This window comes from Sycon ciliatum, chromosome 13 (assembly GCF_964019385.1).
Source record: "Sycon ciliatum chromosome 13, ocSycCili1.1, whole genome shotgun sequence".
NCBI lineage: Eukaryota > Metazoa > Porifera > Calcarea > Leucosolenida > Sycettidae > Sycon > Sycon ciliatum.
The window spans coordinates 2,628,238-2,651,137 of record NC_088655.1 but is presented as its reverse complement, the minus strand read 5'-3'; the positions used below and the strand labels follow the sequence as shown (position 1 = coordinate 2,651,137).

Sequence of the window (22,900 nt, the reverse complement as noted above, 5' to 3'; positions counted from 1 at the left end):
CATGGACGAAATTTACAACCAGACGAACTCCCTTTCTTTGGAGTTGGACGAAATTATTGACCGACGAAATTTTCTGCTTGGGCAGAGTTAGAATACGTTCAAACCAGGGAGTCGTATTTTACGACTCCCTGGTTCAAACCAGTAGGAATCCGACTTCAACATGGCGATTATGTAAAACTCGGTCGAGCGTCAACGAACGCCGGAACGGCGTGCGTGTACGTGCAGGCATTGCGCAACGTGCCATGACCATCGCGATATCGATATCGATGGACCTTGATTTTGAATGAGAGAGGTAAAAAAATTAGAAAGGTCACGAAGAGGTTGTTTTTCTTTGTTGGTTCCCTTCAGCTTGGCTCCCCATTTCCCCAAGGAGTTGGTGCCTCGTTCCTTATTTCATGATGCTGCGTTGTGTCTCACAACGCGTATCCGGTGCGTCGTTCAGGCAGTCTGTCCTGCAAGGCCAGCCCTCGTACCATGTTCCTCGCACACTGTTCGGGCGAAGTGCTAACACAAGCCAAATCCCTACCGACCAGGCTGCCAGTGAGCAGCCTCAGGCTGGTGAAGGAGATAGTAATGCCCAGTTGAAAGCAATGGAAGAGAAGTACACTGCGGAGTTGGAGAAAGCAGAAAAATCCTTCAAAGAAGTTCAGGTAAGGCCAAACTAAAGAAGGTGTGTGGTTCGACTCACCCGACCGACCGTACAATTTCAGCCCGACCGTAACTTTTTTTCGGCGGGCTGTCGTGTGACTGACGTACGTGGACTGAACACGTCCACGTCTACGTGCTGTGCGGCGTGAGTCTGCGGACGCAGGCGGCTCCTTTTGGACTTGACTTGTAGTTGTACTGCAGTGCTGTGCAGTGAGTGGTACGACTGCTGCCTTGTGCTGGTAGTAGAGTCTACTCGATACGCGTATACAGTGTATTTACATGTACTAAAAATAATATTAAAAAAACAAAAATCCGCCCGCCCGCCCGTAAAAAAAATGTCCATGTTAGTCGAACCACACACCTTCTTTAGTTTGGCCTAATGATTTTTTTTCAATTCTTCCTGTTTTGTGCGATTTGCAATCGTGCGTTCCCGTGATTCGGACGTCCCTATCTGAGTATCCCCCTGGCTGCTTAGCATAGACTAAATTGGGCGTAGCTGGCTCCATTTTTATGGGGGTATACGACCACATAATTATGTGTAGGATGGCGGGTACATGTCATTTACATGGTTATTATGTGCATGTTGAGCCAAGATCGAAATTTTTTAGGGGGTGCACATGCGCCTGGACTTCTAAATACAGAGAAACTTCAGTACAGCGTACCCTGAACATAGCACACATGTGCTTTTCTCGTTGCACTGGATAGAACGTGCTCTTTCTGAGTCACGTCACATCTTTTCCAGTCGTTTCCTTTGACCTCGGATACAGAGTACCGTAAAGCACCGTTGATCCGCCTCCTCTCTAATTCCTGCCCCTGGTCGATTTTCTACCTGTGAAGCGACTTTGGCGTATACAACGTAATACGATGTTGAACAGGACGCATGCACTGCTGTACACAATTTGTGCCAATCCAGGATGAAAATGTGCACAATCCAGCACATCGAGTTTGATCCTCCAAGTTGTTGTACATCGTACTGCACTTGACAGCCTTGATCTAATTCCCGCCCCCTGCCGAAAACCCAGCTGGGAAGCGACATGGCGTGGGGGCGGATCAACGGTACTTTACGGTACATGTGTGTACGGATTTATACAGTACACAGCGGTGCGTTAGAGTGTAAAACCAGAAAATTTCGGTAACTTAGGTACAGGTAATTTTTACCTAAAATAAAACGCACCAAAAATATACCGTAGTAACGCACATATAGGCGCATGCGCCTGTATTTGGATATAAGCGCACTCTCACTTATAAGCGCATGCTCTTATAGGCGAAGCACTACCAAAATGATCACTTTGACACAATCATGGATAAAGGTCTGCAAACAGCATACAGGAACCATGAAACTGACACTATAAGGCCTAGTCAACACACAAAGACTCTGGCAAACGAACTCTGATCGCGCATGTGCGTTTAGGTGAAAGTATTTCATTTTTGAAAATTGGATTTGTAGCCAAAATTCACTTATAAGCGCATGTGCTTTTATGTGCGTTATTACGGTATGTACAAGCATGCCGACTGCAGTACGGAAAACTGGTTTACCGAAATATTCGCGCTACCGAACTGTTGATTTTGGGAAATACGGAAAATTCCTGGTTTTACAGTCCTGAAGCGTCATTCGGATGTTGAGCCAAAGTAATCATGGATAAAAAGAAAGTGGACAGTTGGTCATAACTCGTAACATGTTGTCCTTTCTTTTCATCCATGAAGTTTCATTGTACGTGTACTTTCGTGTTCCAGAGCTAGTAGATCTACGGGCAGGAGTATGCAGCTCTGCATAGTTATGGTGTCTCTGATGGCGAAAACTGACATCACGTAGACCAGCGTGTGCACAGTCCGGACACATATACATGTACACATATACATGTACCTGCCATGGGTATACTGTTGACTCGCACAATATGAGTGGATTTCTGTCAGGGAGTGCTATTTTTACTACTCCACTGCTCACTAAAACCGGCTGGGTACGTACAACATGAACACTACACCACGTGATGTGAGTTTTCGCCGCCGTCAGATCCCATAACAAGAGTATCCAGAGCTGCACGCTGTTGTGGGCTTCTTGCCTCTTGGGACCGGTATACGTCCGTATAGGCAAGGCTTTTCTCCAATTCGTAAATTAGCGTGTTTGCCTGAGTATAAGCCGCACTTTAAACACCACTAATTCAGCCAGAAGAGAGACAGGAATTGTGTGATTGATAAGTCCAGTCTTTCATTATTTTGTTGAGCCGCATTCCGTATTGATGTAGAAGGACAGAAGAACAAGTTTATGTTCTCCATGTACAAGCTACTAGTACAACAATCCTTACGCTCCGTCTCTGTTTTCCTGTGTGTGTGCGTACGTGTGTGTGTGTGCGTGTGTGTTGCCCATTGTAGAATCAGTTAAAGCGCTGCTTGGCGGAGACGGAAAACGTGCGCAAGCGTGCCGAGAAGCAGGTGGGTGACTCACGCCTGTTTGGCATTCAGAAGTTTGCCAAGGACCTGCTGGAGGTGGCCGACATTCTGGAGAAGGCCATCGACTCGTCGCCCGCCAAGCCCAGCAGCGCACCGGAGATCCTAGCCATGCACGAAGGACTAGCGATGACGCAGACACAGCTGCAGAAGGTGTTCACGAGCAACGGGCTCGTACGCACGTCCCCACTCGGCGAGACGTTCGACCCCAACTTGCACGAGGCCATCTACCAGATCCCGGCTGCGGCGGCCGAGGGAAAGAAGGCAGGTGCGATTGCGGCCGTTGCTCGTGTTGGTTACACGCTCAACCAGCGCACGCTGCGTGCAGCTCAGGTCGGTGTAGTGGCTGAGTGAATACAGTACAGTTTTTAAGTTTTAGTGTGCGGGGGCGGCTCTCTTGCTTCGCTGCGCGCAGCTCAAGTCTGTGTGGTCGCTGAGTGAACACCGGTACAGTTGTACTGCTAGTGCGTGTGCGGGGGCTCGGCCCTCTTTTTGCTTAAACCCCAGTCGGCAGTTTCTTGAGTTTCGGATGCGGGCATGCAGCACTGTACTAACAGCTACCAAGCCAGGCTGCCTTGCGGTCGGTGCAGTCAAGTGCAGGTGTACGGCAACCTGGCATGTGCTCGCTCACACGCGCACGTTAGCGAGCGCGGAAACGCTAGTGCTATGCTGTCAACACCAAAGCAACTTTCAATCAATCACCACGCTGCTTGCAGGCTGCTGGCTGGCCAGGCATAGGCGTATTGCTGTGTTTATTATAATTGTTTTAGCGCCACAGCGTCACTGGCGGCAAGCCAGCTGAATTGAAAATATTGATATCCGGTGGGATTTTTTCACTGCTACACGGATCCAGTGGGCTTGGCTGTGGTGGTGGTGGTTGTGTGTGTGTGTGTGTGTGTGTGTGTGTGTGTGTGTGCTATCATCGCCTCCGGCGATGGGCGTCAAATGGTGTGTGTGAGTGTGAGAGAGACAGAGAGCTCTAATACTTGCATACTGCTAGCTGGATGCATACTGCATGACTCTCTGATAATGTACCCAGCCACGTGTAGCTCTATGCGTGTACTTGAGCTTCAAGGACTACATGTACATCATACATGTACCTATCATGTTTTCGATTTGACAGAGCATGTAACCATGGTTACAAGGCGAGGATGCACAGTGCTCCTGACTACAACCGTAACCCGATTGTTGACAGAGTCCCGGTCTTGCGTGCGTCATCGCCTTGTAACATGTTAAACTATCAAGCAAGGCGTCTATTATACTGTACCAACCAAGTACCATGCAATGTAGGCAGGGAATCGTAAAATACATAATGGTATAATTTTACAACTCCTTGGTGCCTATAATTTTTGTGTAGTTGAGGATGAACAAAAGTTCAAAGCCTTTCTCGGGTGTTTTACATGAAGAAAATTGCCGTGAAACTCGCTATGTTTCTTGCAGTTTGCGTGCGTATGCAGGGCTTGCATAGCAAGCAGCCTACATTCTACATGATTATAGTACTCCGTATCCATGTAGCGATAAATTTTGAGGATTATGCGAAAGGAGCATCATGGTGATGAGTCGGCAGATACAGCGGAACCGCTTCTGGGCGCTATGCAAACAGGGTGCAGTGAGTCGCTGTGCCACGACTTCAAGTCAAAGCATCTCAACTTTTTTTTTCTTTTTTTACAAAATAGTCACAAACCATCATGGTGCACACACCGGCAGAAAACGCACAGAGATGCACATAGGGATGGCAGCAACTACCGTAATGCTGTAATCGCACAACCTCTTTAGCAGCTAACATAATTATAAGCGATATATTGCGTTGATCATCACCAACTCGACATTGTAGGGAGTTGTGACCAGGGGGTAGTAAAAATAACGGTATTCAACTAATTACTTATCACTAGTTGTGACTAAAATAAAGTAAAATTCACGTTATCAAGAGTTTGTAACCCCGGGGTTGTGTACTCTTGACTTTACCTGACGTATCCAGACCATGCAGAAGCTAAATACTAGACGTGCAGTACCGATAATCAATCAGGGAAATGCCACTGGGGGCTGGAGCACCTTTTCAGCATATACTAATTTCAGAAATTTTAGATGCTCAATATTTTCGGTACGAGGGCAAAAGGCCAGGTTAGGTGAACAGAAATTTTCGGTACAGGGAAGCAGTTCCCTTACGGCATGTGTGTTAGCGTTTGTTCGGTGTATTGAAAGTTTCGGTATGAAGCAGATGCACCGAAGTACCGAAAAATTGTGAATTTACAGTATTGCCGCCGGCTGTGTTGACTTTGGCAGAGGCGTGCCTTCGCCGTTGCATGCCAGTAGGCCATTTAGATAATGGTTTTTTTGTCAAGCTTTTGTGTTCAATCTTACACTTCCATTGAGTGTTCTATAATATATGTTACTTCAAGTCTTGTCCACACACTTGAAAGAAGGAATCAAAGCCAGGGGCGTAGCAGCTGGTCCGGCTTTGGCCGGACCACTTTTTCGCAACCTAATTTCAAAAATTTCCCGTGGGACACTCCCAGACCCCCTCCGACTGCACCACCTCCAACGGCGGTGCTACGCGCCTGAAAGCGTTTCTGCTGTAACTCTGAGTTTCAGGGTTTACCGATCAGCAGACTTGTATATCTTGCAATGGGTGTGTGTTGGTGTTGTTGTTGTTGTTGTTGTTGTTGTTGTTGTTGTATTTATTTATTTCCGAATTTGTTGTCTTTTTGCTTTGGTTCTTACTTTATGGTTTCACGCGTTTGGTGCTGTGAATAAACTAGGGCTGAAATGATTATACCAATTACTCGGTAATCGATCGATAATTCATCTAATCGTTACGTTGTAGATTACTCGTTAGGGATTTTGAGTCCAAAAAGTACTGAAAACCCTGCTTTTGTGAAGTTTGAATCAGTTTCCCCTGTGAGTATGCAGTTGCCAGGGGAATAGTTAACGTCAAGAGTACATAACCCAGGGGGGTTATGTACTCTTGTTAACGTTGTGAGGTTCAAATGACTTCAACCAAGAGTACATACCCCCCCCCCCCTCTTGCTTCAACACTGCCATGTTTTGGAGTTACCCTTTCACAAATGCAGATTTTTTGGTATTATGAAGACATAGCTTGTGGAAACAGAGTAATTTCTGCACAAAATTCTGGCACTGTTTGCTAGCGATTATAATGGATTAATCGATCGTTAAGCTAAAGAGTAATCGATAGGTGAAAATCCACGATCGTTTCAGCCCTAGAATAAACCCATTCTCAAGCAAGCACAATACTACAGTAAAAATACCCCAGATCCGGACGTCCCTAATCCGGCCACATCCATTTGCGCCCTCAAATCGCTCCTCCTCCGTCTCCGCAGCCTACACCCGCCATGAGAAGGCAAAGAAGCGTTCGTACGAACAGCGCTTGCGTGATGTAGAGCATGCCTCGTTTGTCCCGGCCGTGTTCTCTACGACTGGCGGCATGAGCAAGTGTGCGTCAGCTCTGTACAAGAGAATTGCTGTGTTGCTTGCAGAGAAGACCGGTGAGTCCTACTCCCTCACCATGGCGTTCATCCGGTGTCGTCTTAGCGTAGCGCTAATACGGGCCAGTGTAATGTGTGTGCGTGGTAGCCGATCCATGTTTTCTGCCCATGCTCCTGTCGCGTCATCTGCAGCTGTGGTCGCTGCGGAGGCATCCATTATGGCTGACTGAATATTGTCATATAGACTGTTTTCACAGCCACACTAGCTCATTTTTACTACTTCGAAGTACTTATTATTTGCCATGGCGACCCCCGTAAGTCCAAATAGCTGGCCGGGCAGGGTTGGGCCTTTTTTCCTTTTTCTTTTTCTTACTCAGCTGGCTTGGCGCATCGACTGTAAATGAACCATGGATCCGAAAGGATTTCGTTGCGTTTTCGCCCCCAGCGTTGTCGTGTAAACGCAGCCTCAAACTACAGTCAACTTCGCTAATAACGACTGCGGATATAACGACAAAAAAAAAAAAAATCCGGCCACATCCGTATACCGGGCACCTTTCCCACCCATCTACACTACAGTCACAAAATTGACCGTGATTTCAACGAAAAAAGGCCCCGAAAACTATTGATTGGCACAAAATGTGTTTGCTAGCATTCAGTGCGCGTGTTCCGCAGGCAATTCCTACTTTCCTAGTTATGGGCGGTGCTCGGTCCCAGCCTGCCCGGATCTGGGCAAGTTTACTGTACTCCCAATCATTAGTAGCGTAGACGGGACATGTGTGGGATGCCGCGCCGTAAGCAGGTCAGTTCCTCTTCTGTCTTAAAACTTCCTGTTTGCCACAGTGACACACAAGCCACTGGGAGGTTCATCGCCTTGTTGAGACAGCTTCTAGCCAGTCACATCAAGAGCACATGCATGTAACCAAGGGTACATAAATTTGGTTATACATGCACTCTAGATGTAACTTTTGTCCTCTTGATCACGCATGTTTATGTATGCACCGGTATACCCCCTAGCATTGCACAACACGAAGCTGGGATAAAGACACAACCTGCGACAACACATTCAGGGTTCTAGCCAAAGGAGGGTAGGGGGTGCAACAGAGGGCAGGGGGAGAAATGCCCTCCTATTCTGATTGAGCGTCCTCCTTGCCCTGGCCTGTGAAAATGTGGCTCCAAAAACACAGGAGATGTAAGCAGTTTTAAAGTAAGACGGGTGTAACTCGCCGCAGTCTCCAAGAAACGGCAGCAAGCAAAGCAATCCACGGAACCCAGCGAGAGAAAGAAGACACAGAAAATGTTAGTTGCCAGGATTATATATAACAAATAATTGAGTAAAATTTGGCCGAATAGGTAAATACCCTGGTTCTCCGATAAAAAAATATGTCAGACGGCACCATGGCCAGTCTATGTGCGAGTGGACGGCTAGAAAATTAATTTGCCAAAGAGCCGCCGCTGCATATCAATGTACGCTGCACTATAGCATACTGCGTCCGCAGCATGTCTTTGCACTCACTTTATACAACGGATATCTCAGTTTAGCCGGGAGTGCAGGTCGAAGCTCAAGCATCAAGGCAGCCGCCGGGAAGCGTATTTCAAGCAGCATGATGCAGGGGTGGGCGTAACGCTATGCCTCCACACAAGATCTCAGGCGGACTACCGTCGCGCGCACTGTGTTCCGCGTCATGGTGGAGATTCGGACGTGCATGGATAAAACGAGCATAAATAAAACATATGGGATGCATGTGTGCAGAGGCGCGCCGCATCACACGGAGGGGAGGGGGTATGCGAAGCGTGCTCGGTGCAGAAGAGGAAAGTGTCGAAAAAGCAGGTCTGACATCGTGAGAGACGGTGGGACGGGGGCCCATGTTGGACACTGCGAGAGTAAGAAGTTCAGAACTGATCCAGCCAGCTGAAAGAGGAGGTTAGGCAATACACATTGAAAGGATAATTATTTAATTCAAAAAGATGCCACACTCAGTTGGAGCGCTGCAAAGAGCAGGAGATGTTCATGGGTGGGCATGCACTATGCATGAACTCCTGGCAAATGAACACGAGGGACGGATGTTTCTTGATGACATCATGGCTATTGGCAATGACATCATTAGCCAGGTGATCCAACTCACAATGACCTCATTGGCCAGGTGATTCAACTCACAATGACCTCATTGGCCAGGTCATCCAACTCACAATGACATTATGGCGAGTGTGGCCGTCATTCACACACGTTGATTATCAGGCATCATCAGGTGTCCTGAGTAGGTGCACAGTGCTGGTGGACACTGTCTTCAATTCATGTCGTGATCAAACCATGCCCGCTGTTGCACTGGTCAATACCTTCTGCTACCACGGCGGAATGTGATAGGCCGATTGGGGATACGACTAGTGCTGAGTCATTCTCGTCTAAAAGACCCGGTCCTCCCGCCTAACACCAACAACAACACCAGACAACAAACAACCAAATCACTCGGATGTTGAGCCAATAGTATCAAAGTATCTGACTGTATACTTATCTCGTTACTTTGGTGGACTGTTAGTCATAACGCGTCTGTTCTCTTTACAACAACAACATATAACAATTTCACTCGGAAAAGAAACTTTCCAGGATCTCCCTATCATTTTGGTGTGAGTGTGTGTGTGTGTGTGTGTGTGTGTGTGTGTGTGTGTGTGTGTGTGTATCATCTTGGGTGTGTCTCGGCGAGATCAACAGTCAGATTCGGTGACCAATGAAGAGTTGAGGCGATGATGGGGAAAGCCAGAATTGTTATCCACCGGCATCCGCAAGCGGCGCATGGAGTGGCTTGGACATATTGCACGTATGCCGGATACCAGGCAACCTAAGCAGTTGTTGCTTGGATGGCTTGGCAAGGCTCGTCCGGCACAAGGTCCACGCCTTCGGCTCAAGGACCGTGTTCATCACGACCTACGCTCCTTGGATACACCATGGTTTGCAACAGCCCAGGATCGACCTTTGTGGAGATCGTGTGTCGTTGATGTTGTGCCTCCACCACCACCATCTAAGCCAACTGCGCACTGCAGTGCTTGCGACCGCCATCTTAGTGCGTCTGGGTACAAGCGGCATAAGTGCAGTGCGGCCCGCCAACTTCCTGTCAGCCAACAGCCTGGTGCAAAGTCGTGTCAGCGTTGTGGTAGATGGTTCAAGAGTGCTGGTGGGCTGAATGTACATAAGTGCCCTCTCGCAGGTTCCTCCCAACAGCCTTCGGACTCTGTCGATCCTGCACCTCGCCTAGTGCTTCAACACCAACATTGTTGCCCATTCCACTGCCCGTCATGTAACCGGTGCTTTCGATCTGCTGCTGGATTTAAACGGCACAATTGCGAGCGTGGCAAGCGACCAACAGCGAGGGAGCGTCTTGAGTTCAAGTTCTGCTGTGCGTGCGGCGAGAGATATCGCAGACAGCAGGATCTGCAGTGGCATGAGGCCGGATGTTCTGCCGCGACGCCGTGATGCTACCCCTTTGTTCCCCTTCTCATGAGGGCAGCTTAGCCGTTTAACGGCAGCTGTTTGTCAAGGTCAAGGTCAAGGTGTGTGTACAATTGTCGGTGATCTGCGCTCACTGGATATTCCGGAGTCCGAGTGGTACCAGCTCGCACAAGATCGCCCAGAATGGCGCAGGCATCGTCTTCCTCTCCCGGCACTGAAGGACTTTCACTGCGCATGCGGCAGAGCGTTTAGGAGAAGTGGTGATTTGAAGCGTCACCTCAAGTACTGCCCAACTCAGTAGCCTATCATCTCCGCTGGAGATGGGGCGTCAAAGGTATGTGTGTGTGTGTGACAAGTGGTCTTGAACCATACGTACATGTACTGCGATATGACCAGTCCTGCTGATGAAAGCTGAGTGAACAGCTAGTGCACTGTCACACTCGCAGACGCTATGGTGCTAGCTATCTATGCCCAGCTAATGGCCAGGCTTTCATGAGTTTCTTTTCCGATGTGCTACTGTTATAGCATCTTTAAAAAGTCACCAGCAGCAGCTCCACCACCCTCCCCCCCCCCCCCCCCACCAAGACTAACGCATCAGAGGTGCAATGCAATTTTGATCGTTAGCACATGCATCTCCAAAATGTCCAAATTTTCGCCTTGGGGCTTGATCAGGGAGTACACGAAAAATAAGCAGAAGGTACTGAAGAGGGTGTCTAGCGTTAGCCTGCTTCACACTGCGTGAAACAAGAAGGTTTCAAGTGGATTTTCGTCGCTTTGTCATGGGAATACAGTTGTGCTCGGTGAAATCCGACCGCAAGTGCATATTTGACGCCCTCACCTTGCACGGCCATTGACACCCTGGAAGTGGTAACTTAAGAATGCGGCTGGACGTACACATTTACAAATGCGATACAGTGTTGTAATGTGAACTGGTCCAGGGCGTCAGTTTTGCACTCTGGGTCATATTTCACCGAGCGGAACTGTACTTTTCAAACGCTAGTTTGACCGTAAAATCAGCGACCGATTGGCAGATACAAGCGAATGCACATTAAATTTTCATTCGAATATCGGTAACTTGGCATATTTTCAGTGGGTTCAAGATGATTGCCCAGGACACTTGGAACAATCAGAAGTAAGCTCAAGTAACAAGTGTGGAAAAGCATCACGCCATAACTCACCTCCACTTTCTCATCCAGCATGCGGAAGAACTCGGTTTGCGATGCAGAGAGCTCCACACCCTTACGCTTGGCCTCCATTAGCTCATCACGTGACGGAATCACCGGCGCCGGTGCATCCAAGCTTTTCCGTCTCGGCTGCTGCTGTAGCTTGGGACGATTGTCGACGGGAACGTCACCGTTTGGTGGGAAGACTGATTTAGTAGCTACAGAGCAGCACAGACACAGGTACAAGCACAGGCACATTAGAGATTTACTTCAGTAATCCTGAAGCTATGCCAAAGGACGATGATAAGGGTAAGCAGGAGAAGAGAGAGAGAGAGAGAGAGAGAGAGAGAGAGCGAGAGAGAGGTACAGAGAGAGAGAGAGAGAGAGAGAGAGAGAGAGAGAGAGAGAGAGAGAGAGAGAGAGAGAGAGAGAGAGAGAGAGGTACACAGAGAGAGACAGAGAGGGAGGGAGAGAGAGAGAGAGGTACAAAGAGAGATGTTATAAGTCAAGTAATTCTGTAGGAAATATTTGGGAAATTGGCAGGCGCTGACGAAAATGTGTTGATTTTCTGTAAGAAGCTAGTCACTAACACAGCACCAGACCCACAGGTACAGAACACTACACGCAACAGCAGCATACTTACGAGTGTTGCTGGCATTTGTGCTGCACGAGGCGCTGGACGCATCAGCGGGCACAACCCTGCCCGCTGGATCCAGGTCGGGGCTCTCGCGTCCCTGAGATGACATACAGCCACCCATGGCTGCAACGAATACCACGGCTTCTTCGCAAGCAACCGGAGCAGGTAGTTGTTATATTACTACCCGGTCGGCGCGTCTAGAATGACCACCTTGGTCCGAGGTATTTTCGTTATGACAATACACTGCAGGTTGCAAAGTCAACGAATTGAGAGCGCGCCGGGGTGAGAGTTGAGTGCAACGTCCAGAGCGACGGGTGGTGAACGACGCTCCAGGTGAACGTGGCGTGACGATTGTGCGCTGTGTCCGTAAGTAGAGATATCGAAGCTGTCGCAGATGCGTCTCCTCTCCTGGCACTACACACGCGCAAAGCAAGGACAGGCAGAAATACAAAACAGATACCGTGTCAATGTGCTAGGCAAGTGGCTCCGCCAGACAGAACATGACACATAGGAAGGCATGGCAACGCCCCTGAGCATAGAGGCTGACCGTGCCGGCCTGACATGCCCGTCATAACCACGGAGACGCGAGATTTTCAACCGTACAGGGCAGTACCGGCAGGCGCCGAACAACAGGGTGGAGCTGAGGGTTGGTGACTGGAATCAGAGACTGAGAGTAAGGCCAGGCCATTCCTAGCTCCATGCACAGTACACGTTGTGTATGCGGGATCCGATACCAAGCCGAATCCCGTATATTGACCGGACAAAATTTCATGCGCCGAAGTGCTGTGGATCGAACGTGCATCCCTGGATCAAGTGGAATCCTACCAGATGACAGTTTCCAGTGCACCAAGGGCGTCTGGTTAGGGCGCGTTCAGACTACCGAGAACTGTGTCAAACCATGAAGGACGTTCGCACTACCGATACCGTTACAAACTAACGTTACCTGTTCAGCTCTCACAGCGGCACCGAGAAGGGATTTTCCCCTACTTCCAGCCGGAGTACCTTTTTTACTGCCGGAATGCTGTTTCTACCGCAGTAGCCTCGGTAGTAAAACTTTTCCGCCGGTACGCGGTAGAATGCCAGTAACGTCACGTGATCAAATCACCCCGGAAACTTTCCCATTCCGTCACGTTTTATCGATAGTCTGAACACGCCCTTAGGGCAGGTTGAAGCAATACCGACTGTGCATGAGCTGTAAAGTCACCGCGCCCCTCTGCACCCATATAGGACCCTATGCATGTTGAGGATCAGTTTACAGCACACCCATACCATAATTATGCACGTGCTTAAAAAAATTCACGGTTCGCGTGAGACTCGGCTGGAAGCCGAGCTTTCCGCATCCGCAGGAGCGCCACCACCCTCTTGGATCAAGGCACAGATGCAGCTCCTAAAACGTGCCTACGTGTGAGCAAAAATAACCTTTCCTGCCTCCAAAAAGCGACCTTTTGCAAACAAGCACAAGCCATTTTGTGCGCGGAAGTAGGGTACTTCATGAGCCCTTTCTAGATTCGCATGTGTTAACTGTTGATGTGTCGAGCCGTGTACTAATTTACCCAGCATGCATTGCTGCGGCCACGTGAGGAATTCACATGCACAGTTGTGGCAAGCGAAATCCGACACTTGCCATAGGGAACGACATAACCTTAAATGGACATCAATGATGTGATGCACTGCAGAGGTCTAGCCAGGATTTTATGCCAGCCGGCCAATGTTCTAGTGAAAATGCATCGTTCTGGGGGCGCAGCCCCCAGACCCCCGCCATCAGTCACATATCCACACAGACACACACACACACCACTACAAATCTTTCATTGCAGCTTGCATCTCCTTTCGCTTCGTCCAATTATGGACATTCATCAGGCAGTTGTGACAATGTGGTTATAGGTAAATTAACAAAATATGAAAAAGGAAGCAAACGGCTACATGAGCATGGATCATGTGTTCACCAACGTCATGTCTGCAGTGTACATTGGTCATCTGACAAGACCCAGCCTAGCCACCAATGGCCCACGATATGACAGTCCAGAGTCTGTAGCTGTCAGTGTCACAGCCCTGTACACCACCGGAAGCAGCGAACCATGACCCGACCTGTTATATTTTACTGACGTACTCAAGTGCATTTGAGCTACGTACTGTACATACCTACGCCTAGGATATGGGCTGCCGGCCAAAATAACCTTTGGAGCTGTCTCAGCCGGCAGGTCGCCCTCCCAGCCGGCAGAATCGCTTTGGCTAGGTCACTGCACTGCACAGAACCTGTACATTAGAGCCGTATATACATCCCAAGCAGGTCCACAGGTCACGATCTAGGTATACATAGATCACGCCTACGTACATATAAGGAGTAGTGGCATCCAGTGCCCATCCATATTTGGGAACAGTTCTGAACCTTTCATGTGAACTTTGACCGCTCGCGCTGTGAGCACGACAACTTTAAAACCGGAAAGTCTAACGAGTCACAAAGTCTTACGTTTTACCGACCAATTTTTTTCCGTTGTTTGAAGAAACGTTATCGCGAACTCGGTTTGAGATGTCTGTGTGTAAAGATGCGCATACAGATGGGTGGCCAGGTAGCCATTGTTAAACTTTCCGCACGTACGTCATCACGCCAAAATTACAAAAACGCGAAAGTTTTGGTCGTTAAACTTTCCGGTTTTACAGTACTCAATGAGAACGATAAATGCCGCCTGCAGGGGGGGGGGGGGGGAGGAGATTGTACAGACCAGGGAGAGGATACGGCACTGATAATTCCCGTGAAGAGGGTGTGCCTCGCCTCATGCACAAGCCCACGCGCACGTGATTCTCTTCCGCTGAGCACTTCTTTTTCTCAGGGCACCATAATTCACAAGAAAACCATCTGAGAGTCGGCTGTCTATGGCTATTTCTCTTAATTTCAAGTAGAGCTTGGGGTGAGTGATAGGAAATCATCCAATGGGGCATACTGAACACTCGAACTGAGCAACGCAGAAAACTATGAGATTGTGGATGCGATTAAAATTTGCTTGTTTTTTTTCGCGAGTTTTTACCAACGACAAGGTGTGGTGTGATGGACGTGTAATGGTGTTGTGTTCCTTTAGTCCAACCTCGCCCAGCCATTTCTCTCCAGAAAACTGATCTACAGTACTGTCGGTCGCCGACGAACTGGTGGTGGTGGTGGAGGGTCAGCCTCCTAGCCTAGGGCGTTCTTATTTTCATCTATTACAGTGACTGAGTCTGTGCGCAGTTGAGTCACCGTGTATACAATGTACAGTGGTATGCTGTGCTTGGTGAAATTCTAGCCTGGTCGTTCTTCGGCGCTACCCGGCAGTACTGTAGGGGTGCCAGGGCACAACCGGGCCGGGCTCTTCTTCCGTAAATAAAGAGAACAATGCACAATGTCATGTGTTGTTCTGCCTTTGTGCAGTACGCTCTGCCCATTTTGAGGTGTTGAGCACTATTTGCAGCAAGGACTCCAGATACTTTGTCAATGTCATGCACATGTATGTGGTCAACAGCCTCACTGCATTATGGAGCACAACAGGTTACACGGGCTCAGCTCTTACTACTGTGCACTCGATTTTGACAGCATGTTACAAGGCGAGGACGCATAGTGCTCCTGACTACAACCATAAACCGGTTGGCAGCCTCGCCTCGTAACATGCTGTCAAAATCGAAAAACATGTTAAACTACCAAGCAAGGCTTCTTTATATTATATACCATACTGTGCACTTGTAGGATGGCAATCTGGGCTAGACAACTGAAGAGAAAGGCGTGTCATGTCTATTGTGCTTGTGCATTTCCGAGTTACGGGCAATTCTGAGATGCCGGCATACTTCAGTGCCCGGATAGGAGAGGTTCTGCCGTATGTGATGCACCCCCACCCCAACACGCAGACAATAATTACTCCGCGAGGCTCATGCCACTGTGTGTACTTCAGACTTTCAGTACTCAAGTTCTATGAAAGACGTAGTAAGAAAGTGTGACTCGTCCAAGTTTAGCAGTGAGCCAACTGTGTACATGTACACTGTATTGCCATACCGTCAATTGGTGAATTCGTACTATGAGTATTATGTAGTATGTACAAGCTACACAGACATTGTTTTGTACTTGTAGACTGCAAGATCAGAACGCACCGGGCACATGCAGTGAGCATGTAGTGCAAGACATCAGGTGACTTCTTTCGGACAGGAAAAAGGTATGGCACGTAATTTTGTCTGCAATGCATTTTAGTTCACAGTTCATTTTCCTGTTTCGGTCCTCTTGGCATTGCCCCAATCCAACAATCATAAGTGCCCTCAAGAAATTCTCCTTACCGTCGAATTGAATTTCAGCCGCCAAAATCAGCAACCAACAGCGGCAATCAGTTCCAGCTCACCGGGGTTGTTTGATTGTGCCGGTTGGAATGCGATGTGCTCGGCTGCAACTAAATGCATGCGAGGACGACACGGGAGGGACTTCGAACACCACGAAACACTCTCAGGCTTGGACAAAAGCCCTTCGGCGTGCCCTCCTGATGAGGAAGCATACTAGTAGTCTCTTGTCGTCTTGAACTGGACTTTTGCTGCAAATTACTTCATCACAGTTGTCAGGTTGTCCAACATGCAAGATCAAAAGCAGGCAAACCGCTGTACTGAGCTTCCGCCTTGGCTTGCACTTGCAGCTTGGATCATCCGTGGTTCGTCAACCCTCACAGACGACCGCGTGTGATTTGTGACCTGGAAGTAGTAAGATACCGACTTTTCTGAACGTGACGTAAGGGAAGAGAAAGAAAAAAGAAAGCTTGATCATGTGACACTAGTATCACAGAATCAGCAATAATATGCAAGGCTTTGCATGCAAGCGCAAGGGTTCAGTGCTTGCACTCTGCTGCTGCAGAACTCACTGAGCATGAGGTCAAAGACCAAAGAAGTGTACAGAGAAAAGCAACTCAAATCAGTTTGATTGATCTTCACATCAAAACAAGCAAAAAGTTTTCAATGGATGGATGATTGCACCCAATTCGTTCTTGCTCTGTGACGGTGAGAAGGGTTGCGAGCAAGTGGCCGAGTCGGCTGGAAAAATCTTAGTGAATGCTACCGGCGATCCTCGTCGCTGCCTTCACAATGCAATTCAGCTCTGCAAAATGAGATGAGTTTTGAAAACGTCAATATTCTTCGTTCACTTCAATTGACATCTTTTGGCTATTTCGTGTGCTGAGCTGGGCAGGCATTGGAAATGTCTGCGCTGCGCTGGGTGCGCGACCTGGTGGGCAAGCCAAAGCAAGATGCACAGCCACGCCAAGAGTCACCTGGCGAGCTGCCGCAAGGCACAGAGCTAGGAATATGGCATCTGAAACATTTGCTGAGTGATTACAAGAAATTGTCTCAGGCCGAGAAGGACTCGCAGTTGAAGAAGATGATACCGCTGTTCTGCAAGGTGTTCTCTGATAGAGCCAACGAGCTTAGTATGCGACTGCCAGAAGCCAAGGATTTCGCTGGAGAAGTGTCTCGAGTTCTTGTAACAGAAATTCAGCACAGAGCGATCAATTTGAGTGCAAAGGAAGCGTGCCAGGTGATAGCCTCGTACCTGGAGGACCACAGCCAGGACACTAATCCAACACAAGCGCTGGTCGGCGGTACGGGTGTGCGCGAGCCGAACGACGGCTGGAACATGCTGCAAACCGTACGTCTGCTTGCCGAGTCCATGGCTAGTGACGTGCTGCTGTCCCTGGCCCGCTCCGGCCTGCCGTCCACGCTGACCAAGTGCCTGTATCTGTTCTTTGATTTGCCACCGCTGCCGGCGCTGCCCTCTGACGAGGCAACCGGCGGTGCCAGTGCTGCAGAGGGTGGCGCATCATCATCGGAGTCGGCAAGCCGTCGGCAGCATCGTCTGTTGAACGTGTTCAGCGACTCGCCGAGCGCCACACAGCCTCGCCTGGACCCCGGCACGCTGGAGCAGCTGGCCGTGCTGCACAAGCGGCGCGTCACGCTGCACGGCGAGTTCACCAAGGCGCTGGTCGCGTGCTGCCAGGCGAGGGCGGCGGCCGAGGACATCGTCGACCAGGACGACCTGTGCCGGCTGTTCGGCATCGTGACCACCTACTGCCCACCGCACTGTCGGCCGTGGAGAAAGCTGTCGTCGGACGTGCTGATCTGCATGGCGCGCTGCTCTCTGAGCCCAGCCATTGTGAACTACGTGCATCGGCGTAACTGCATGTCGCTGTGCATACACAACATGAACAAGAGCATGATGGAGGGCGTCAGTCCGCTGGAGCTGATCGAGATGATGGTGACACTGTCGTGTTTTATCAAGGACGCCAGCGAGACGTCGTACATACTGCTGGACGACTTCCGCGTCGGCCAAGGCTATCGGTTCCTGTCTGATTTTCTTCTGCGCATGGAGACCTCTCAGAGCAAGGATGCGCCAGCAGCGATGCGTAACATGGTGTTACTGGTGTCAAACCTCACCAAGACTGGCTTTGTGGAGCTGCAACCGCCCAAGATGGATGCCTCGCCTTTCCAGGCCAGGGATTTTGTCTTGCCGACGCCTAGCGGAACTGGTAAGCGAGACTGGGTGGGTGCAAGGATGTGTGTGTGTGTGGGGGGGGGGGGGGGGGCGGGGTGGTGGCGGCGTGTGTGCACGTGTGTGCGTGTGTGTGTGTGTGTGTGTGCACATGCTTGCGTGGTGGTTATTCTCAGTATTCTATGATTTGATCCTGTAGAGACCAATGCAAGCAGACCTGTGTGATATGTTGACATCTTTGTGCAAACATTAGAAGTGCTCACAAGAAGCACAGTGTCGTAACAGTGACGTCAACATGGACATTTGGGAAAAGCGATGTCAGCTTGAAGTTCTGTCTTGACAGTACTGCATAGTGCACACGTTGCACAGTTTTTACGTTATGTACTACTCCTGGTGTGTGCGTGTGCATACGTTAATGGGTTGTGTGCGTGCAAGTGGGTGTGGGTGGGTGGGTGTGGGCTGTGAATGTGGATTAGTTGGTTTTGTGTGTGTGTGTGTGTGTGGGGGGGGGGGGGGGGGGGGGGGGGAGGGGGCTGTGGATGTGGATTAGTAGGTTGTGTGGGCGTGAGATATTTTGAGTGGCTGTGCACATTGTGCATATGCGCATGTTGAGTGGAGCCGGGCTGGGCTGGTTTCCTGATAATCGTCCCCCCCCCCACTCTCTCTCTCTCCATTGTATGTTCTTTTCTGCTGTGGTTTGTGCTCGTACAGACAGTGTACGGAATATCCTGGCCTTCCAAGTCTTACAGGCATCCTTCATGAAGGTACTGGGCCAGGTCTTATACAGCTGTTTCAAGCATTGCTCTCACCTGCAAGAACTCTTTTCTTCGGTGTTATTTCTGGCGTTCTTTGCTGCGAAAAGTAGAAGAGCAAATGCTGTTTTTTCCGTCGTCTTGCTGTACACGGCTCATCTGTTTGGAGCTTTTTTTGTGCATTTTCTTGTGCGTGCGTGCATGTGTGTGCGTGCGTGTGTGTATGGTGTGTGCGTGCGTGCACCCATATGCGGTGTGTTTGTGTGTGTCTCTCTCACACACATTTCTCTTTGCTTATTTGTGTGTGTGTGTGTGTGTGTGGTTGTCTATATCTGCATCTGTGTCTGCCTGGTTTCCCCAGGCACGCACGGAGTCGCTATGCCTGCGCATCGTAGAGATTATCTTCAACATTTTCAGCATTGACCCGGCTAACTTCTTCATCCTGGAACATCAGCAGACGCTATCTTGCTTTGTGGAAAAGATGCACGAGAAGACCATACCTGTCCAGGTTAGAACATCATACGTTTTTCTTTGGGGCCGCCGTCCCATTTGATGTCTTGTTTCCCCTGTGTTAGCCTACAATACTGTCGATCGCCGAAGAACTGGGGAGGGGGTCAGCCTGGTAGCCTAGACTGTTCTTATTTTCATGTAATACAGTCTATGCACAGTTAAGTCAGCGTGTATACATTGGTATGCTGTAAAAAAAGTTTGCACGCCCGCGTTACCACCGGCTATACAATTGCGTTGAGAAACACAACCAGCTTAGGAAGTTTCGCATGTGCCAGGCCACCACCATGCCTGTGATACCAGGGTGTCAGATGCAGCGCCTAACGGCGAGGGTGAGGTGGTAAGTCTCACAACCAATGCCCGCCAGTTGGTATGCTGTGCTTGGTGAAATTCTAGCCTGGTTGTTCTTCCGCACCCGACAGTACTGTGTGCTGGTCGGTAGCTTTGCAGACCAGCTCATGGCCATGTGACGTCTGGTTAGCAGCTGTGCGACGCTGTGGTACATGACTGTGCTTGCAAAGTATGGCGTGTGCATGCACGGTAGTATGCGAGGGCTCTACAGTGCTGCTCAATGAAATCCAGTCCCCTGACTCTCGTGCACGCCGGGCGCCGCGCAGCTCTGGACCTGCGAACACTGGGCTGCGAAATGGTGCTTGAGTGACGCGACTGGATTTCATTGAGCAGGGCTGTACATGCACTATGGATGTCACATGGTTGTAAGACTGGGGCTCTGCCAACTGTGGATGGTTATAGCAAGGGACACTGTTTCCGAATACGGTGTTCCACCGCCTTGTAATAGGCTGTCCAACTAAAAGCGTGCTTCTACAATTCAAGGTTTATCTAATAATGTACTATGGATGTACTATGGATGTACTGTTTTAGTATTGAGTGTGTTCTGTGGTGTGAACATGTGAAATTTGTGGTGCCATGGTGAACTACCGGTATGCACCTTCAGTTGTTCCGATGTTGGCAATAAAGGAAGTTGCTGCGCTCCACTGCACATTGTGAACACCAGGAAATGCTGCACATGGTGGAACGTTCTACTGCAGGACAGCTGTGTAGCCCTTAACGCTGTGTGTGTGTGTGTGTGTGTGTACGTGTGTATGTACGTGTGTATGTACGTGCATGTGTGCGCACGCGTGTGTGTGTGTGTGTGTGTGTCCGTGTGTGCGTATATGTGTCCATATGTCCTGGTGTGTCTGCTCAGGAACTAGTGTTGAAGCTGGTCGAGTATGTTGTCTGCTCTCTGAACTACATCCCGTGTCCATCACTCGTCAGTATGAGTATTACACTGAAGGTAGCAAGGTAAGAACACATGTTTCCAAACTCCCAACAGACACCGGTATTGGTTGAATGCTATATATACTACAGTTAGGCTCGGGGAAATCCGACCCAAAGTGAAGGTTTAGCGCCCTCAGCTTCACAGCCCTTGACGCCCTGGAAGTGGTACGAATGCAGCTGGACGTACACAGTACAAATACAATGCTGTAATCAGAAATGCGCCAGTTTTGCACTCTGGGTTGGATTTCACAGAGCGCAACTGTAGTACATACAGCAATTCATGGGTGGTATTACGTACGTCTTTGCTTGGTGTGTTCCTCAACGCGTCCGGTGATGCGGCCGTGAATCTAGCTAGCTTCACATTGTTTAATATTGTTTTTATAGTGCGATATCTATTATTATAATAGTGGGTAGTCAGCACACGAAATGCAATCTGTCAATCCTAACAGCAATCATGGTGATGTGAAGTGATACTAGCATACCGTTATGTCACATACTTATTCCTGTAGAAGCCGATGTCAGTGCAAGGCTTCTATTCACATCAGGCTTCTATTCGAGCCAGGTGTTTTTTTAAATGTAAAACCAGGCTTATGTGCCGACAGTGTAACTTGAAAAATCAGGCTTGTATTCAAAACAGGTTTCTATACGAGACTGGGGTTAATACAAGACACTACCGTACTTATGCAGGATATAAATTCGAATACCCACTTTTCAGACCCTGTTCTGTATACACCCGGGGCTTATTCACGGAACTTGCACTTGTACATGCACACACGTATGCACACACGTATGCATACATGCACACACACACACACACACACGTCAGACTGTTGCCCGTCCTCGTCATCACAGAGAATAAACTCGACCTAAACCTGCTCGTTTCCGCGTGTTACCTTTAATTCTGCAGAATTCCCACTGTGTTGGCCATCATGATTCTGCTGAATAAGCTGGTGAATTTCGACGCAAAGTTCCGTGCAATATTCCGTGACCTGAGTTTATTGGACAGCATAATCTACAACCTGGAGCAGTTCAGTGTTTCGTCTTATCACCATGCTGAACGGGAAGGTAAGAGAGTTTGCAATTGTGATATCTGCACTTCTCCCCCCCCCCCCCCACACACACACACAGCCATACTGGTTGCGTGTGTGTGCTTTGGAATTTTTCGCATAATTCTGATCTTTTCAGGCTGTGATGCATAGGTCTGTGTGTGGTGTGTGCGTATAATTATAAATATTGTGTGTGTGTGTGTGTATGTGTGCGTGCGTGCGCGGGTGTACCACATGTGTGCATGCTCGAATGTGTGCGTGCTCAAAGGTCGCCTGGAAGCTGCGCTGTGTCACAGTGCAGGAGGCATGCGTCCGATGTCGCCCGCTGTCATGTCTGGGCAGATGACCCCGGTGAGAGGTGCGGCTGAACTCAACGAGAGGGCCATGAAAGATGCCAGTACCCTGGAGAAAGAGGCTATCCAGCATGTAAGTACAATGTAACGTTACTACAGTGCTGGTAACTGAAATCCGACCCCCTGAGCGGTGCGCTCACATGGCAAAGACCCAACACGGGATAGTAAAACTACGAAACAGAGACCGCTAGAATGTGAACGCATCGCTAAGGGGTTGGATTTCAGTTACCAGTACTGTACCTGCTGTCACTGGCACACTGCTGTGTACCGCGTGCGTACTGCTCAGATTTCATTGAGCAGCACTGTCGTATCGCACATGTTGTGTGAGGGATGCACTATGTCTGTGTCTGAACCTCCTGAGTATAAACAGTGTCATCATCGCGTTGGTCCACTGTGTTATTATGCAGTGCCCTAGCATGATTGTGCGTGGATCATGGCTGCAGCTAATGGGACTTTGGTCTTTGACCACTTTGTGGCGGGTCTGATCTACTCACCACCCACCGCTTAGGAGCTGCGTCTGCGTCTTGATCCTAGAGGGTGGTGGCATTCCTGCGGATGCGGAAAACTCGACTTCCAGCCGAGTCTCACGCGAACCGTGAATTTAGTTATTTTATGTTTTAGCATGATAGTGCAGAAGGGATGTCAAGTATGATCTGTTGTTGTGGATTGCTGACACCCATGCATGTAATGGTGGATGTAGCA

The 22,900-nt window shown here is 49.2% G+C and overlaps 3 protein-coding genes across 3 annotated transcripts in view; 2 read left to right on the top strand and 1 right to left on the bottom strand.

The window, feature by feature from the left end:
- The first annotated feature begins 282 nt into the window (after positions 1-282).
- LOC135829366 (grpE protein homolog 1, mitochondrial-like) lies at positions 283-3,941 on the top strand. The gene is made up of 2 exons (XM_065341770.1): positions 283-650; positions 3,019-3,941. Exons 1-2 carry the CDS (start codon positions 396-398, stop codon positions 3,445-3,447), a joined length of 684 nt encoding a protein of 227 aa, XP_065197842.1. The 5' UTR covers positions 283-395; the 3' UTR covers positions 3,448-3,941.
- A 3,722-nt stretch (positions 3,942-7,663) lies between these two features.
- LOC135829537 (uncharacterized) lies at positions 7,664-12,158 on the bottom strand. The gene is made up of 3 exons (XM_065341934.1): positions 11,785-12,158; positions 11,157-11,359; positions 7,664-8,958 (listed from the first exon to the last, which is right to left on the bottom strand). The coding sequence occupies exons 1-3, from the start codon at positions 11,897-11,899 to the stop codon at positions 8,827-8,829; spliced, it is 450 nt and encodes a 149-aa protein (XP_065198006.1). The 5' UTR covers positions 11,900-12,158; the 3' UTR covers positions 7,664-8,826.
- A 4,520-nt stretch (positions 12,159-16,678) lies between these two features.
- Positions 16,679-22,900, top strand: part of LOC135829993 (WD repeat and FYVE domain-containing protein 3-like) — a 112,354-nt gene continuing 106,132 nt past the window's right edge. The window contains exons 1-6 of the mRNA XM_065342385.1: positions 16,679-18,296; positions 18,971-19,023; positions 19,373-19,519; positions 20,726-20,823; positions 21,707-21,864; positions 22,114-22,271. Coding sequence (XP_065198457.1) covers positions 16,973-18,296; positions 18,971-19,023; positions 19,373-19,519; positions 20,726-20,823; positions 21,707-21,864; positions 22,114-22,271 — 1,938 coding nt within the window. The 5' untranslated portion in view covers positions 16,679-16,972. The remainder of the gene's footprint in view (positions 18,297-18,970; positions 19,024-19,372; positions 19,520-20,725; positions 20,824-21,706; positions 21,865-22,113; positions 22,272-22,900) is intronic.

Coding starts and splice junctions, on each gene's coding strand:
- LOC135829366 (XM_065341770.1), top strand. CDS start 396: ATGATGCTGCGTTGTGTCTCACAACGCGTATCCGGTGCGTCGTTCAGG. Junction 651..3,018: donor AATCCTTCAAAGAAGTTCAG/GTAAGGCCAAAC, acceptor TGCCCATTGTAG/AATCAGTTAAAGCGCTGCTT.
- LOC135829537 (XM_065341934.1), bottom strand. CDS start 11,899: ATGGGTGGCTGTATGTCATCTCAGGGACGCGAGAGCCCCGACCTGGAT. Junction 11,360..11,784: donor CACAAATGCCAGCAACACTC/GTAAGTATGCTG, acceptor GCTGCTCTGTAG/CTACTAAATCAGTCTTCCCA. Junction 8,959..11,156: donor TGCTGGATGAGAAAGTGGAG/GTGAGTTATGGC, acceptor TGTTGGTGTTAG/GCGGGAGGACCGGGTCTTTT.